This window comes from Habropoda laboriosa, unplaced genomic scaffold, assembly GCF_001263275.1.
Source record: "Habropoda laboriosa isolate 0110345459 unplaced genomic scaffold, ASM126327v1 scaffold158, whole genome shotgun sequence".
Classification (NCBI taxonomy): Eukaryota; Metazoa; Arthropoda; class Insecta; order Hymenoptera; family Apidae; genus Habropoda; species Habropoda laboriosa.
Window position 1 is genome coordinate 213,745 of NW_017100280.1, and position 18,763 is coordinate 232,507.

At 34.9% G+C, this 18,763-nt stretch overlaps 2 protein-coding genes across 2 annotated transcripts in view; one reads left to right on the plus strand and one right to left on the minus strand.

Moving 5' to 3' along the window:
• The window catches only part of LOC108573568 (A disintegrin and metalloproteinase with thrombospondin motifs 9-like), an 18,250-nt gene extending 10,088 nt beyond the window's left edge, over nt 1–8,162 (plus strand). Inside the window, exons 8-15 of the mRNA XM_017936031.1 lie at nt 619–751; nt 1,154–1,323; nt 2,237–2,540; nt 3,247–3,379; nt 4,124–4,389; nt 4,715–4,980; nt 6,623–6,878; nt 7,848–8,162. Of these exons, the coding sequence (XP_017791520.1) occupies nt 619–751; nt 1,154–1,323; nt 2,237–2,540; nt 3,247–3,379; nt 4,124–4,389; nt 4,715–4,980; nt 6,623–6,878; nt 7,848–8,162 (1,843 nt within the window). The remainder of the gene's footprint in view (nt 1–618; nt 752–1,153; nt 1,324–2,236; nt 2,541–3,246; nt 3,380–4,123; nt 4,390–4,714; nt 4,981–6,622; nt 6,879–7,847) is intronic.
• An 8,150-nt stretch (nt 8,163–16,312) lies between these two features.
• LOC108573586 overlaps nt 16,313–18,763 on the minus strand; it is a 200,152-nt gene continuing 197,701 nt past the window's right edge. Inside the window, exon 32 of the mRNA XM_017936049.1 lies at nt 16,313–17,081. Within this exon, the coding sequence (XP_017791538.1) occupies nt 16,913–17,081 (169 nt within the window). The 3' untranslated portion in view covers nt 16,313–16,912. The remainder of the gene's footprint in view (nt 17,082–18,763) is intronic.

Genomic DNA, 18,763 nt, shown 5'->3' on the forward strand with positions numbered 1-18,763 from the left:
CGATAAAGGATGGCTGTCCTCGGAAAGCGAGGAGACACTTGAGATCCGTTCCGAGGACAGCCAGGGTCCCGACCGACGACGCGAACGGTTTCAATCGCCATGAGCGACATCAGACATCTCGTCTGGATTTTCTAAATAAAAGATTTCAAGCGCGAGCACGCGTACGTTTATTCTCCCGTCACCCACAAAAGTACAGTGATAAGCGACTGCTAAATGCTTCGGTGTCCGTCTCGCTCGACGGTTATTTCCAAAGTGTCCAGTATAGTGATAAGCGACTGCTAAATGCTTCGGTGTCCGTCTCGCTCGACGGTTATTTCCAAAGTGTCCTCTTCGCGTCGTATCCCGCCCCCTCGTTCAACTTTCCGGAGAAAGGGCTTAGTTTATGGCACCCTCAGGTACCCGCGCGCTTTCTCTTCCTGGGTGACAAAGTTGAGACCACCACTTCGCCGCCGAAATCTCGCTTTTCTTACACATTTTCTTCTACAATTTTTTTCTATCTTCAATAGGAACAGAGTTACAGTTCAGCTCAGTTATTAGACTCATTCATAGTGTACAATCAGTACATGTAAATTGTTGCTACGTTTTAATTGCAAGTAATTTCGTTGTTTTTCAATTTAGTTACGAATCGTGTAGAACTTTCGACGTTGTGGAACCGTGCTCTCGCTTATGGTGTGGTAATAGCAATGTTTCGCAGTCGTGCAAAACCAAAAAGGGACCGCCTTTAGAAGGCACGTTATGTGGTATTTCGAAGGTAAATTTAAACGTTCGAGAATAAACTATAATAAAAGTAGAATAAGTGATTGGTTTAATTACTGGTTTAACAAGAAATCGATATCTTTTACGCAGTAAAAGTTTCATTGAATGTCAGTTATAGGGTTTCTAACTAATCTTTCTCAAATTTTGTATAAGTTCATTTGATTTAAGATTTTATCTAAAACATTTTTGAAATCTCTCAGTTGTATATCCGTAGATGTATTTTGAATTAAATATGTATTCGAAGTTAAAAATAAATTTTAATAATTTACATTTAAGTAATAATTTGCACATTTGCGATAATAGAAAATATAAAAATTAGTAAATTTTATAACTTTAGTTCCTATTATGTTTTTATTGGTCAATGTTTATGCAATAACAAGTTACGCGATAATTTCAGTGGTGCATAAGCGGTCGATGTCAGTCAACGAGTAGAAAGAACTTCGATTTCGGTATAATACTGAACAAACCTAGAGATGGTGGTTGGAGTGCATGGAGTGCTTGGGACAAGTGTTCGAGGACATGTGGAATAGGAGTACAATGTCGAGCACGAAGATGTAACAGACCTGTGTTAGTATTTAAATCACCTTCTAACAATATTTACAGTTTGAAATATTTTTAAATCTCGCTTATTTCAGTCGAACATAACAAACAATCTATACATAAATTAATTAAATTACACGTAAACAGTGGTCTCTCTATGTTCAAGGCGACAAATCAGGGTACATTACGACAAAGAAAAAAGACGAATGTAATTTATAGTCGGGGCCACGATATAGCGAGGTCGTAAAATCGGTCAGACGTCAAAGTAAACATGTTTTAGCTGCCGGGACCCGAAAATTGACAGAGATACGAGCAGATAAGTACTTGAAACCATGGTCAGGACCGTACAAAGAATTCTTGTATCCAGCGAAAGTCAACTGATTCTAATATATTTACTGAAAACTGCATGCAGCTAGGACAAATTAGGGTTTCTCCCTCTGGGGGAAGCCGCTTTTGGAAGTACGGTTACAGGTAAAGGTCTTATTGATGTCTTTAGCATCTTAGTTTATCTACTCGTGTTATATACAGATAGAAAGTGCAAAAAGATTGTGTAGCTTAATATTAACATATTTTCCATTTGTAAATGAAATACCATTTTCTACTTGAAGTACCAAATCATATGCTACCATTCGTTTATTGTTGGAACCCTCAAACAGACTGCAACACACGGCCTTGAGTGCCGCAACATCAATCGGTGCCGATTCTTGAGAGTTTAATTTACGACCTCGCTATATCGTGGCCCCAACTATACACGATTTGATTTTCAACTTAAAAAAAAAAACAACCTGCAATTCCTTAAAGAAATAATGATAAAACAAAATTACAGTATTCAAGAGAATTTTCGTAAAATTCGTTCGTCGTAAAGTTACTTAACAATTTTAAATAATTATTTTCAATGTGAATTTATATTTACCTTTTACCATAACTTTTTCCTTTAAAGACCTGCGTATGGCGGGAAGTATTGTTCAGGTTCCAGCGACGATTGCAGACTCTGCGATTTACCGAAGTGCCTAGTACCGGTCGATTTTAGAGCTCAACAATGTTCCAAAGTCGCGAATATCTTGTATCTGGAAAGAGGTCAGTCGAAAAACGACATGACCTGGCTACCGTACGTGTCCGATCAGGAGAACTTGAAATGTCGATTGGTCTGCAGAAGTAAAGAGACGGGAGAGATATTTTACACCAGGAAACATTTGACCGATGGAACGCCGTGCTCTTACGGATCGACTGATATTTGTATACAGGTAGCCTAAAATGTTCAACATAAAATCGGAAATTTAAAGCTTCTTACACAGGGTGGTCCAGTCTTTTCCGGCCAAACTTTGTCAGTATATTCCTTGGGCATAAGAAAGAAAAAAAACGTTGGTCATTTGAAGCTTTATTAAAAACTTATTTAAATAATACGAAACACGAAGGGAATGGTAACAAATGTGCGGTTATCATACAAAATACTATAACGCGGGAAATATAATACAAATTAAGTTCTATCGACATCGCTTTTTGGGTCAAATTTAATTAACCCAAAATTCCAAATTCAGAATTTGCATGTTCCTTGCTTTTTATTAATTGCAATAGCAATTTTTTCTTAAGGTCCTCTTAGATCCTACTGTACCAATAAATTATGTGTTGAATGTAACTTTTGCCAGCGCCGTTCTTATCTTGTATCACAGTAACCACATATATTTAAGGATACGAAAAAGTTTCACACCAAATGATACATTTGATAATAAAAAGAATTTGTAATTTGATTTTCGGTCAGAGTGAATTCCTGCAAATATCAAGCATACTATTTTTTGCTCGCAACACTATTTCAGACGTTTAACAAACGCGATAGATTGAAAGTTATCGCAGAATCGCGATAAACCACGACGTTGAGTACGTCCGATTGGTGTGAGATTTTACGCTTGACTTTGCAATGATTAATTTTCTAAAAGCACGTTCTGTTCCTAGGGAGAGTGCCATCAAATGGGATGCGACAACGTTTTAGGATCGAAGAAGGTATTCGACGCGTGTGGAGTGTGCGACGGAGACAATTCGAACTGCGAGAATGTGATCAGCAAGTTTCAGCGGAAGCTTCGACGAGGTCAGTTCAGTCACCGTTCAAACTGAGTTATTAGAAGTGGCGATGAAGTTTGCGTCAAAGTCGGACGGTCGAACAGGCGGGAGCGGGGTAGAATGTCCCTAATTAGTTTAGAGGGAGAGGAATGGCTAGAGCGAAGTGATTAGTTGCTGATTCAGTCCGCCTGAAGGAATTAAACTCTACGTCTTCGTTTTTCTGAAAATCCTTTGACGTAGAGTATCGAATTCTCATCAGTGAGAATAGGTGTAACCAGTTAGGTGTAGCCGTATTAATAAACCGAGAAAACCAAGGTGAATTGACGTCAATTTTGTTGAAACGTCCATCTAAACAATGAACAAAAAAATACATGGTCCCATTTAAAAAAATACCGATGACCTTGAAATCTCGTAGAAAGAATGATTAGAACAAATTTTTTCCATCGTCAGATGTGCCCTTTGAAACGATATAACTTTGTCCTCTGTTCTTTCATATGACCAACAGTAACGGAGAGTTACTGCGTTAGGTGTTAGGTGTTCCCATTTAAACTCCCCACCCTGTATTTGTATAATTTCTAAACAATATAATGCCTAATAAAATGAAAAAATGTGGTCTCGCTTGCGTACGAAAGCAATTTTAGTAGGTTGGGTCATATTTGACCCGGCTTCCGCCGTGCTCGCGACTGAGGGTTAATTGATCATTAACGAAAAATCTAGTAACTCTTACTGCGCGTATTTGATATTTCAATAGTATTCATTATTTACTTTTCAGAAGTAACCCGCGTGGCCATAATACCACGCGAAACTCACAACTTGTTCATGAATATCACAATGCTGGCTCCTGCATTTTTCCATCCGGAAAATTTAACAATCGTAATAGGGGACGGCAGAAGAAGACGGAACGTGCAAGACAATTTAACTTTGCACAAGCGGGATTTAACGATCGTTCAAGGTGCCGCCTTTCGAGTTCAGAAGCGTGATACTAACACGTATTGCATTGAATCAGATGGCACAGCAATTGAAGACGTCGTGATTTTAGTAAGAGATAAATCTTTAATATTTCCTGTTAGAAATAAAAGCTTCGTTTTGTAATTCTACTATTATTTTGTACAATATTAATATCGTACAGTGTGATCGCGTATATAAATAACTTTTAATACAAAACGACTGGGGTTGCAATTTTTAATATTAACAATTTGCAGCGATGGTATATTTAAAGTAAATTTAAGTTTCTCAGCTGTGCTTTACACAAAATATTCGATATGACACTTTATTGTTAACGAAGTTGTAAATATAACGATTTCGTATTAAGTTGTATTAATATTCTATATTTTATTAACACTGTGAATTTCACTTTTCACAGCTCGTAATACCGGAAGACGTAATAGAGCAAGAAATCTCGGCCGAAGTTTCCTTGCGATACTTTTTAAATCGCGATGAAAAGCATACCAAGGATAGATACTTGTGGTTATTCGGGGGTTGGAGCTTTTGCTCGGCCAGTTGCGGCGGTGGAACCCGTCAAAAGATGATAGTCTGTAAAGACGACAAAAGTGGAAAAATAGTGTCGCGAAGGAAATGCCCGTTGACAACGAAACCGAATCAGGAGATAGAAAAATGCAACACATTTAGGTACAAAATTTAAATAAATCAGTAAGAGAAATTCACCCTTCAAAATAGAGTAACTTTTTAAAACTTGGGCCAAACGATTTGAATTTTTTTTTATAAGTTAGAAGGATTAGTTTATTAGATGACGTGCCCAAAAAATTTGGAAAAAATTGCAGTTTGTGAGAATCGCGAAGAAAATTGTAAAGGTCACTGTTTACAACTTTTTTATCTGGGCTGGTAATGAAAATTTAAAACATACGTTTTGTAGGTCTATGTCAATTATACACCTGCTGAAAATTTTATCGAAATCGGTTAATGTTGCTATAAGCTATAAACGGTTGAAGATTGTAAAAATCGCACGACTTTCGGCCTGTAACTCTAATAAATCTGAAGATTCTTACATCTTTCGATGCCTGTCGCTTGTTTCTCTATATGTCATTTATTCACCTCATTTCGCTGCGGAGGTTCTGTAAGTGTCGTGCTGTTTATCACAATCCTCTTACCAGAAGCACTCTCCACCTTCTCCACTCTGTTAGTTTAATGTAATTTATGGTAAAATCAGTGAATGCATAATTTAGTACCCATAATAAAGAAATTTAAGGAACAGGTAGAATAAAGTTTAGAATTTAACCCTTTTGTGATTTAATTACTTTTTTTACGAATATGTTAATTATCAACCGATCATCGCGTCTACAGTGGATACTGAATTGAGATTTATTTTTGTTCGTATACCTGCTCAAGTGGAATATACATAGTAGTGTCCCACTGGTCACGAAAGGGTTAAAATAGGTAAATGCTTTATAAATAAAAAATTATTTATCCCTGTTAACTATTTTTGATTATCTAATCCCTTGAAATTTTAATTTAAAGTAATCATATTAATTGATAAATACAGTAAATTCTCCACAAATGTCAGTCCGCAAGGAACCTAAACCTGACACTTGTAGAGTCAGGGACTACGTTTTCGAGCCTTGCGCCCGCCTTTGTAGTTTGCCGAACGTAGACAAGGACAGCGAATAAAAGATAAGGATGAAACGTGAGTCAAGGCAACCAAGCGATTTAAATACCAACTTTTTTAATTTTACGTTTTTTTATCCCGAAATTTTTCTTAACATATTGATGAGATTTTTCTGATGAAAATGACATCAAACACGACATAATTTGAACAATATTTACTTATTAACACGTTCACTGTCTGGCGTGACATGTTGTTCAAATTATGTCGTGTTTGATATCATTTTCATCAGAAAAATCTCACCAACATGTTAAGAAAAATTTCAGATGAAAAAAAGTAAAATTAAAGAAATTATATTTTTCTATTATGAATTGTTGAGCCGTGAAATCTCGTAAAAGAAACTGAGTGGTTTAGCGTTACACGCTTGACTGACAGCGAGCCATAGGCGCAGCAATGACGCAGCCTAGGCGTAGGATCATCTATACTGACACTTGTAGAATCCAAACTGACTGACACTTGTAGAGAATTTACTGTACTTATAAAATATATTAAAAAAATCGTATACTATGTTTACAAGTTATTTTGTCTCTCGCTAAAAATTACTTCCGTTAATTTGTCGATTTAAATAACAAACGTCGTGCGTATTATGCAAAATTGCAAATAGGAGTGTATATAGAACGTGACAAGTAAAGTTTCTTTCGTTTATTGCAGCTGCACTTTTAAATGGCTACCAGGTCCATGGGAAACATGTTCAGTTACATGTGGAAAATTTGGTATGCAACTACGACAAGTTTATTGTGTTCATTCAGAGTTTAATGGGACCGAAGTCAATAGAAATAACGAACTGGAAGTCTATCAAACGATGGTGCAGCCATCGATATGCCAATCCAGTCCAATGCCTATAAATAGTAGAGAATGCAACAGACATCCGTGCCCTGGACGTTGGATTTTTACAGATTGGTCCTCGGTAAGGACTGACTATTTCGTTTCTATTTTAAAAATAAGGTATATGTAAAACTTAACTAAATCCGACGGAGAAGTGGAACTTGTTTTAACGTAACACAAGGTTCATGTAATAATAGAATACCATTTTCTTTTTTATTGCAAGGAATATTAACCCTCTACTGTCGAGGCGGAGTCAGAGACTCCGCTGATTCTATCTTTTTTGCTTTCTTCCATTCTATTTAGAACTCAACGTTATTGTATTAAAATGAAATTAATACAACCAACCACTCTATTCTATAATGTTCGTTAGGAAAACGTGTAATAAAGGTAAATCGGTAAGAAAAGTTGTCAGAAATGTTCTATATTTATGTATGAACTAACTGGAAGTTCAGGAGTTTCGTAGACTCTATATCGGGCTTTACATCCCAAAAACGGTGTCTTGACAGTAGAGGGTTAAGGATGGTGTATGATTTTTATGTTATAATTGCCTTGTATTATTCCTTTATTTTCATAAATTTATTCTTTCTCAAATTTTATAAAATCAATATCAATTACATTCCACTTGTACTCTCAATTTTTATCATTTCACTTTGGCAATTTTCTTTACTCCTTGCACTGCGAATGAATCTTCCAGTGACATGCTATTTTCAGACTATTTAATGTACTGAAAATTACAGTGTATCAGTAAAATAAATATTTCTCTTTAATTTTTCGTCAAAAAATATTATTTTCTTAAAAAAGAAATTAATAAAATTACGCACCGAAGTTTATTACGACCACGAGTGTCACTCGTTATTTCAGTGCAAGTGGTTAATTTTAATCTATTCGATGATTACATTCGCTTACATAGAAATCCTTCCCTTTTACATTAGCAACCCCTAAAAATACAAACGCGTTTACCTTGATATGTATTTTTTTTATTTCACCTTTCAATTCGTTATTGAATTTTCAAATATTCCGAAGAATATTCGACCCCTGTTTTATCTTATAGTGTTCGAAGAACAACGGAAAAGGTATACAATCCCGAATAGCTCGTTGCATTCCACCGGAAAACGAGTCGTTCTACAGCTGCGATGGGCCAACCGTGAAGACAGAAATACGTTCTTGTAACGAACACGTGACCAGAGCCATCGAATTTCCATACCGTTGTTGGAAAGACAAGAATCGATTCTGTTCTATACCAAGCTTAAAACGTTATTGCGACGTGCCAGCATTTAGACGAAGATGTTGTCGTTCTTGCGAGAAAAACGAACCCTCAAATTTGTCGAACACTCTCGATCGAAGACATCACCTGCTACGGACTTAAATTATGAGGGTGAGTCGATAAACGAGCCACTCAGAAACCAAAGTGATTAACTCCACTTTTTCATATTCTTCCAATTTTAGCATCAAAACACATACTTGGTGCTTAATTTTTCATAAATAAAACTAACATTTCACAAATAAAAATAATATTCTTTCAATTTCAGTAACAAAGCACATGCTTGCTGCTTAATTTTCATAAATGAAACAAATTTAATAAATTTCAGTCGATGGAGTTAGTCACTTTGGCTTCCGAGTGGCTCGAATAAGTTACATCTTCCCTCTAAAAAAAATAGGAACGAAGGAAAAAATTCTGTTTTATTACCAACGTAAACTGGCAGCCAGCAACTATTTCTCAACATTTGTAAACACTTGTCGTAACGGGGAACCAATTTTCGAAATCCGTTTCTAAAAAATTTGCGCTTGATTTCCCGTAACCATTTCACCGTTGTTTTCTTCACTTCCTCATCCGTGCTGAAATCCTCAGTCGTGTCTTTCTTCATTTGGTCGAACATATGGAAATCACATGGTGAGAGGCCCGGACTGTAAGGTGCATGTTCTTATTGTTCTCATTGACATTTATGTAACAGCATCTGTGTCACAGTCGCAGAATATGGTCGAGCATTGTCGCGGAGGAGGACCACTTTTCTACTAACTAAGTTTTCCGGATCCTTTGTTCTTTCATGGCTTTTCGTAGACGTTTTAACCCCTTAACCTATGATTTTTTTGCATACTCTGCATCTAAGCGTCAGCTATTTACTGTTGCAGTACTGTGTTAAGTAAAAGAAGCTAATGTATTATAGATGAATTACATTTGGCAATCCACAGTTTTATAAATTAAAACGAAAGTTAGAATTAAAATTAATTTTTGTTACTAATAGAACTGTTTTTGTCGTATCTTGACCAGATCTGTGTCACAAGTATGACAGGTTGCTATAAGGCAAGGGGTTAACGTTTCACAATAAGCACAAGTGTTAATTGATCTTCCCTTAGGCCTCAATTCTACGAGAATTGTACCTTCTGAATTGAAAATACCGAGATGTATCTTACTTATTGACTCACCCTCCTGCATCTAGAATTCTTGACACGAAACGTTTGTTGCGTTTAGTATTTGTGATAAAATGAACTTAAAGACACAATGAATGATGTAAAAGGAAGAAGAAAAATATGTTTCGAATGGAAAATTTTTCAAGGAATGAGAGTTAAATTCGTTATACCGATTACTATAAGTGTTCCTATGCGTACGATGGTCCCCTTTGAAATTAAATTTTTAATTTCGTCATTTTTACAGTTATTTCTGTAACAAACATGTTCGACGACAAAATTGTTTGCATTATTGGAAAGAAGATATAAGAATAAAATGTGTAATAATGAACTCTACGATTAAATTTAAATAATTACATTAATTTGTGAATTGTGTGAACGTGTTTTTTTTTTTAATGGAAATATTAGTATCATAATTAAGTCTATGCAAAAGTTTCCATCACTTGTAAATCGATGGCACTAAAAGGCACTGTATGTTTCTTCTCTTATTTAAATGTTCACAGTTGGTATTTATACTGAATATACTAGGTCGTCCCATAACTTCGTGTCGAATTTTACAATTTAGATGAATATTTCCAACGAAACTTTAAATTTGATGAAAAAAGCGTAAGTGTCTTCTCATTCTACAACATTTTTCTATTTTTTCTTTTTGTTAGACCATTATTCGTCTCTACAGTATTTCCTTGGATTTTCATTAAAATAATTTTCGCTTTTGGCACGAACTTATGGGATGACCTAATAGTATTAGGAAATGTATAGTATTAATATTATGTTACTATAACATTCTTATGGCAACTGATTATAAATATAACAAAAATATAAGTACACATTCTCAAAAAAAGTATGATGGGAGCTTTTGCTAATGGCTATAAAAATGAAAATTTAATTTTTGCAATTGTAATTTATGTAATTGATTGCTGAAGAACGAATGGCATTTATTAATGTAGATTACAAGTTTAAGGTAACACTGTATGGTATAAATACGTTTTAACGAGTTTTGCATAATTTAACAATGCAAGACAGCGTTAACGTTACCTTATTTAAGAAGTTCATATTTGAAATGTGAAGATTTTCGACAAATGATAAGTATTATCGCGAAAATGGTAGCGTCCGGTTAAAAATAATATTTCTGTCTATTATTATGAAAATAAATTCTTATAAAAAGTAAAACAATCATAGTTGTGCATATAAAATTCGAAAACAGGTATACATTAACATTACTAAAATAACTATGCGTTTATCGAACATTTTAAATTTGAAATATTCATTACTTTTGAAATATAAATTGCCAAGGAACAAAATTTCAACAACGTAACGTAAGTTTCGATTTTTTCAAATTCTCGTTGGTAAATTATTCTTAAATAAACTATTAGTTTTGCTAAGACTAAAATTAATCGTACTTTCGCAAAATAGGGGTAATTAATTTACACGAAAAATTAGTCTCGGTAACAGGCTAAGGTTTATTTCAATTTCGAGTATACAATACACAGTGACATTATTATTAGTGCGAATTAAAAATCTAACGAAACGAATTCAAATCAAGCAGGATGACTAACGTTGTATAATAAATATCGAAGGAAAAATGGTAATATGGAACTTTGTTGGTAACATCCACTTTGTTCTTTATATTGTTCAATTGTCCATCAATTTACCGAAATATCGTTTCTCACTGAAATCATATCTTACATTTATTTTTCACAAATGCAAAGAACCAATAGAAAAGATTTTTTTGCGAAACCTGCAAATACATGTATGTCGCGTTTGTAGTTATCGTTTATACAATTCAATTCTTATATCGTATAAATTTGTATCAATCAATATTTGTCCAGAAATGACCGATGGTATAACGTAATATTTTCAACCGTTCTTCTCAACATTTTTTTTTTTTTTCTTTCATGTATAAGTTGGTCGTAAAAATTTCAATAAAAATACAGTATATTGTATATATCGAAATAATATCGTTGAACGTTATAATAAATATTTATACTTTATCTATATCATTTGATTTCCACTAATTTTAATCGTAACGTTACACGATACATTTAAAGATTTATCTCTCGAGTTACTTTTATTCGATTCGTAGGATCGATTTACCTCTCGAATCGGTAACATCTAACGAAGGATTGTCATTTGAAAAGAGTGTCCACAACAAAACATACACGAAGTATGACATTCCATATTATCATATTCTCTTTCACACCGTTACAAGAAGCTTTTACACCTCGCTTCTCACGAGTGGTAGAAAATTACGATGGAAAATTCGGAAGACCCGATTCTATCGAAGAGATTCGCGTCTCCTTTCCGACACACATCAATCTACAATTTCTCTTTTGACTTACGCTTCCTTAAATTCACACCTCCGATTATCGTAGCTGCTCTATCCAGCAAAGATATGTACGTAAACATACATTGGATGTTTCAGAATTATAGACGCAACTCGAAGTTTTCGCAGAAATTCATAGATAGAAATAACAATAATAAGAAACAAAAGAAGCAGAATGCGATTTGAAAGACTGAAAATGTAGTTAAAATGATAGATTTCGCGTAATCCTATGTATGGTAAATAAAAATAAAATCTAAATTTAATTTAGTTTAAATAAAATTTAATTTAATTTCAATTTAAAAATATTTCAAGTTGAAAGGAATGGAATTAGTTGGAAATTTTACTTAAAGAGTTTTTTCCAATCCTGTTATTGTACTATTTACATCTTCAACGAATATGTATATACGTTTTCGACAGATTTCTAAAATGAATTTTTAGTTTCTTTCGAAAAGGTGTATCAAATATAACTCAATTAAATATTAAAATTTTCTTGTTTTTTTATAAACATTATAAGCTAATCGCGCTTTTATCTATAATTCTGCAACATCCTGAAAATCGTATGTAGATGCTCGTTTGAGAAATAAAATTTTATCGATCGAACGGAAAGTCGATGAATCGCTTTTCAAATTAACCTTTTCGCTGGAAGAATATCTAGTTAAAAAATACGAGTTCTGTAATATTAAATAAAATGTCGACAAAGAATAGGAGAACAATTAACAAGTAGCTAAATAGTACGATAGAATTTAGTATGATTCTGAACTGAAAATAGTAACATATACATTATTATAAATCTTCGAATACATACTTTCACAATCGATTAATCAGATGTTAAAACGTCCGCAACTGGGAAGGTAACCTCAATTTAGAAATACTTGATTTTAATATAAAACGCATAATGTAGAAAAGAATTTCAAAAAACGATGTATTACGATTATTTTAACAGCGAAAAGGTTAAAAACTAGTACATTTTTGCCTCTGAACATCAATGAAGAAAGATTTTAATCGACTCGTGAATAACGATCGACCGATAAACTGAACCGATTATTAGTCGCAACTCGTTGCATTAATGCCCTCACTACGTACTCAATTATTTATTCTTGTTCTACAGAGTTATAATAGTAATAAGTATTGTCTGCTTTTCCAACTGGATCCATGTTAGCTTTTTTATTTTTTTATCTCTAAACTTAGGTATAGGCTGTCATGTAACGTCATGGCGAAACATTCTCGAAAATCTTAGAGCCTCGTATTTGCGACCATCCTTTAAGTTACGATTAATTAATATACGGATTGACACGACTCGATTTTGTGAACCTTACGTGTGTGCATTTTAACACGTGCGCGACTAATTATACTGTTAATTACTTATACAATTACATATTTTATATAATATTGTATTTATGTGTATATCATCTATACATTATGTAATTCATTTATATGTATATAACTCTGGGTACAAATAATGTTTACAAAAATATTCATTTGGGAAGGCAAACTTTCAATTATAAACCGCTTACTCTTGAATACTCACGAATGTAACAATAACACGGCTGATTTATCTACAACATAGAAGGAAATTTCTTCCTTGAATTCAAATCAACTCTCGGTTCTAATCGTCAATTCATTACTGAAGATCTGTCAATTCGGAACAATTTTCACGAAATACATTGTACACTTCTCTTTACGAACACGTTAACACGTTCACTGACCAAGCCTTTCTCACACGTCCCGCGAAACAATAACATGGTTAGACTAAACGGCCACCTTGCGGTTGTTTATACTATGTATTGTCATCTCCTCATTACATTTACGGCCTTCAGTTTTAGAAAAGAAGTCAGAAGACGTGATATGCAGGCGTGTAATTCGTCAACAAGGTGACATTTTTGTAATAATTGCACCTTGGAAAGAAATACTCTTCGTTAGCATTTTTATAATAAAACGGACTGCGAATAAGGCTATGGTTATAGTAGATACGTATTTGTATACGTATCTGACGAACTGGTATTCTGACGAATTCAATACGTCAAAACAGTCAAATTTGTATACAGATTCTTTTGAGTGTATGGATTGCAGTCTTCAGATGTTTCATTCGTCAGAACGTCAATTCATCCGAATACGCATCTACTATAACCACAGTGTAAAGCAAAGATACGAATCGTTGACTAATACCTAGTGCACAATTAGCAAGAACTTCAGAATAAAGCGACTTTGATTTGCTTTTTTCGGACAATAAAGTTATTTCTGAGCAAAGTGACAGTGACTTCTACAATGACAACAGATGACAAAATAGTTCAACGGGATGATGAAGCAGTGACTGAGTGGTGTGACAGTATTCTGCCTCAATGTGAGATTTTGTTTGGTAAATCTGGTATCGAAGATTTTAAAACAATTACTGTTGAGGGAAAACCATTGCTTCTTTCAATTTATCTTCAAATTGTAAATGAAGATGTTTTACATCTTATGATAGAACAAACCAATTTATATGCACAATAAAAGGTAGATTGAAGAAGTGAACAGATACCAATATTAAAGAAATGAAGAAGTTTCTGGGAATTCTGCTATTCATAAGAATTGTCACCTATCCAAGATTAGAATCCTATTGGAAAAAAGACTTTATATCATCACCTCCTCTACTACACAATATAAATATAGGTTATAATAGGTTTAGTGTTTCATTGCAGTTCTTGCATTATGTAGACAACACTGCTCAACATACTGGTCTTGTTTTTAAAATTTAGTCCATAATTGATATGATTATATCAAATACCTTGGTGGTATTGTAATTATAGGTAGATTAATGATATCTGTTTGTGGTTATCTTATGCTTAAACAATATAATCCATCAAAGCAACATAAGTATGGTATAAAAATTTACGAATTATGCTCTACTGATGGGTACACATAGTCATTTGAGGTACATGCAGGACAGTCAGATGAAAATATCTCAAATTTAGATAAGCCAGGATCTATGGTGGTAAAATTATTTGGACCATTTGTAAATGAAGGACGACTTGTAATTGCTGATAATTACTACACAAGTATTCCCCTTGCACAATTCCTGAAATCATATTGAACAGATTTGTGCGGTACCTCACATGCCAATAGGATAGATATTCCAGCAGAAATTTCCAACAAACAATTACACAAAGGCGAAAAAATGACATTACGTTAGATCATCTTCGAAAAGTAACAATCAACATTTTCTAGCAGAAAATAAATTGCACAGGAAGTGGTGCTATGGTTGTTATGAAAACTTGAAAAAAGTTAGTGAGGACACTCAAAAGAAAGCCAAACAAGTTCACGAAGAATGCAACATTTGTAAGAAGTCCTATTTGTTTTCAATGTTTCGGAGAAAGACATACAAAACAATTTCTCCATTTTGTATAAAACTGTCATTTTCAATTCGTGATAAATTGATCTCGCATACGTCATAAATAAAACTTATACAACATTAATTGTAACCGTTTATCAAACATGATGCACGTAGCAAAAATTGAACACCATGCATCACATACAGAGTGTTCCGCTTAACGAAAATACAGTGGATTATTTCACGAGGAATTGAGGTTATGAAAAAAATGTTCATACAAAAGTTATTCGGTATATAGGGGGACATTAGGTGGTTTAAATAAATTTTCTGTAGGTGTAGTAATGGGAGAGATATGAAAGTCAAGATAATTTTTTTAAATGTAAAATAACTTCTGCAAGAATATTTTTTTCACAATTTTGATCTCTCGTGAGATATTCCACCGTTTACAGTTAAACGAAACACCCTGTATAAAGCACGGGTCAGTGAACGTGTTAAAACAAGAGAAACTTCCCGTTAAATTCTTTAGAAACTAACTACCTTCAAGTGAAATGACTCGAGACGTTTGGATCTTTGGCTAGTTTTTCAAATACACGGTGGTAGTTTGCAGTTTCACTAACATCGAAGAAACTCGTAACTCTTTACATATCTGTTGGGTATAATTCAACTTGAATTCTTCGATGTTACTGCAGCTCACCATGACGGTTTTGTTATGTGCACGTGTCACAAAAAATGGCGTTTAACCGAAAGTATAATAGGGGGTTCAACAAAATCTTCCGGTTTAATCTCGTGTACTTATGACCCAGTAATCTTTCATACACGATTTCTAGTTGTACAGAATACAACATCGAAGCATCGATATCGTTCTCTCGATATGCTTCTGCGATCAAGTGACAATCATCTTTCGTCCCTTCAGATATATCCTTTGAAATTATGTTCAAATCTGTTGAAATTTTCATTTACGATCGACGATCAGTGGTGTACAATAAGAAATTCTGTTCACGAATCAACCATTTGTTCTAAAACAGCTTAATTAGCTTGAGAATTGTCGATTGTACTTTAACACAATCCCCACCGTTCATAAATTGCATACACGACGATGTTGGATACACGAAGATTTCTCTTTACATCTACAGAGCTCCAGTTACCGTTCGCAAATGGTCAAATCCGGAGACACGATTGTCGCTTGATCGATTAAACGGTTAACACGAATAACATCGTTCGTTGCTGGTGAAACCAGGTGGACCTCTCGACAGACCGTTAAGTTGTTCACAGTTTACACAGAAATAGGCTCGACGGAAACTTCTCGTTTCGATATGTCAAGCGTACTCTCCGGAACGACTTCGTTCTAACAAGCGACTGTTCGATGACTTTCTCAGATAGCACACAGACGTCTTGTGAACGTCTTTGAAGACGTCGAAGCCTGAATATGTCCAAAAGACGTTTGAACGACGTCCAGTGTTACAAATCAAGGTGTCTTGATTTGGCGAAGCACTGGGCTGGCTTTAGAAACGTTTTAAAAACGTCTTAAAGGCATAATTTCTCTTCGTAATTTGTCTGAAAGATGTCCAAATCTGGTCGTAAGATATTCAGACCAAGAACGGACATCTCCAAGACGTCGCGTGCTATCTGAGTTTGCACCTTCGTTAAAAATTACGCGTTATTCATACATTGTTTTTTTCTTCGTTGCGTAAATAGAACGATAATCGTGAATACTTCCCGTAGAAAAACGAACAAATGCGTTCCTGGCCGTGTTCTGTTCATTTTTCACTCTGATACCTTGCAACGCCCGTCTGACGTACTTCGTTCTCGTTAACATCGTATAATAAATTACTAAACATTATCATACACTACGTACACGTTAGGCAGCCTTACGGTAAATTTACTTTTCTTTTTGGTGAATTCGACGATAAAGGTTCGTTTACGATTACTACCATTGAAATTCTCGAACAGGAAGACTGTAGTGACTCGTCGTTCCTTCTCGTCGATGTGTAAACGTAAAATCTCATCTACATTAATGGTTCGATTTTTTAGTGCTTTGGTAAAATGTAATCTGCGATTCGGTACAACTTGCTGAAGTTCCTCACAATCGTTCCACGTAGTTTCCGGGAAAAGTGCCGAAGTAACCGGTCCTCTGACTGGAACCGACGTACCATCCGTCGTCGCACTTTTCCATCACGTACACCGTGTCGCCTATCTTCAATTCGAGCTCGTCTTCGTTTTGTGGTCTGTAATTGTAGAGAGCTCGGTACCTGGAAAATATTCGAGATACGTTCTGTTAAGTTTTATTCGACTTCGCGGCGAGATTTTTAGAAGATAAAAGGATTAGAAGTCACTGATTTTTATATATAAGTACAGGGTTGGGCGTAAGAACCTGATGATTTTTTAAATGAAATAGAGTTTCACGTTGTTTCATTTTTTATTAAGTTCTTTATGTCAATTCAAAGATGTTATCACGTCATTTTATTTTCTTACAAGGACTTCAGTGAGATGTGTCCCGCCATTCGTCAGTCACTGTTCTAGTCTACTTCGAAGATTTCCTATTACCCTCTTGACTATTTCGTTAGGAATTGCTACAACTTCATCTTTCAATCGTTGTTTCAATACTTGAACGAACGAATTGTCCCAATTCTTGCCGAAAATTCCGAAGCTACGATTTCACGGAGTTACGGCAAAGAACAGAGTCTCGACGCGGAATTTGAACATGTATGCGAAGCAATCCCTGCGTCCTAATAACCGATTCACTATTTAAAAAAAGGAGAAATGAGTGTGCGTGTAGTGGTAACAGCAAAAATGATCAACATACTGAGACAGGTTAATATAAACATACATAGTGTGGGTGGACGCTAATATGCTTTTTTCTTCTTCTTAAGCGTTTTGTCGAGCTCTTATCATTGCTTGGAACATGCCTTCCTCGCGTATGAAAATAAAGAATAGTTTATAATTGAAATACCACCTTTTAATTTATTGCCTAAATTATTGCCATGACAGGGATACAGTAAAAAAGTAAGACTCTAACAGAATTTGCATTTCTTAACTAACTTAAAAGTAAAGCAACTGTTTATTCGAGTCGTAACTCTCAGAGAGTTGAGCGATGCTCTCAGACAGTCACTCTCAGACGCAGTGTCCCACTCGCGAGAGATACTCTCGAGAGCAACTCGCGATAGTTTTACTCTGAAAAGGACATCTAGCTTTATGTTTGGCTCGATGTACATTCAGCGACCCAGGTTCGCGTTTCTTATGTTTGGCTCGCAAGAAATATCACGAGTTCTAAGAAGATAAGGTCTAGAATTTTTCCCAGGACAGTTGCGAGCGTACAGCGATCAGAAATCGGGCAGGACGACTCGTCCTCAGTCGGTGTTTACGAGGCTGTCGAACGAGTGCCTCGACGAACGTCGCTTATACTGCGCGATTATAGTCTTGTAGGGAATACATCGAACAACGCGTTTTCGATTATACGCGGATTTCCAATCAATTTACGTACTTAGCATATTCGTTCGTGTGAATTAAGTGCCGCTGCATACAAGAAGCTAGTGCACCGAATTCAAGCACACAACGAACAGCTCAGCTTGGGAGAAAAATCAAACGAGAAGCGTGTCTGTGCGAGCTACACAGCTACAGTTTCACGGTATGTGTGTGCGTGTGAATGATTGAGTTAATTGAAAATAGAGGAGAGCCTACGTATAGATAGTTAGATTAATTACTGCAACAATTTCGTTCTATCGTATCCTAAGTTTATTTTTCTTGTAATAAGATGTGTTATAGATATGAAACAGCATAACAGCCCATTACACTTCTGAAATGAAAATAATATTGCGCAAAATACTCTTTATATCGAAAGTATATGATAATTGGGTAACACATCTTTTCAAGATAATATAGGGTGTCCTGAAAATTAGTCTCATATTTTATTTTTAAATAACTTTTCAACGAA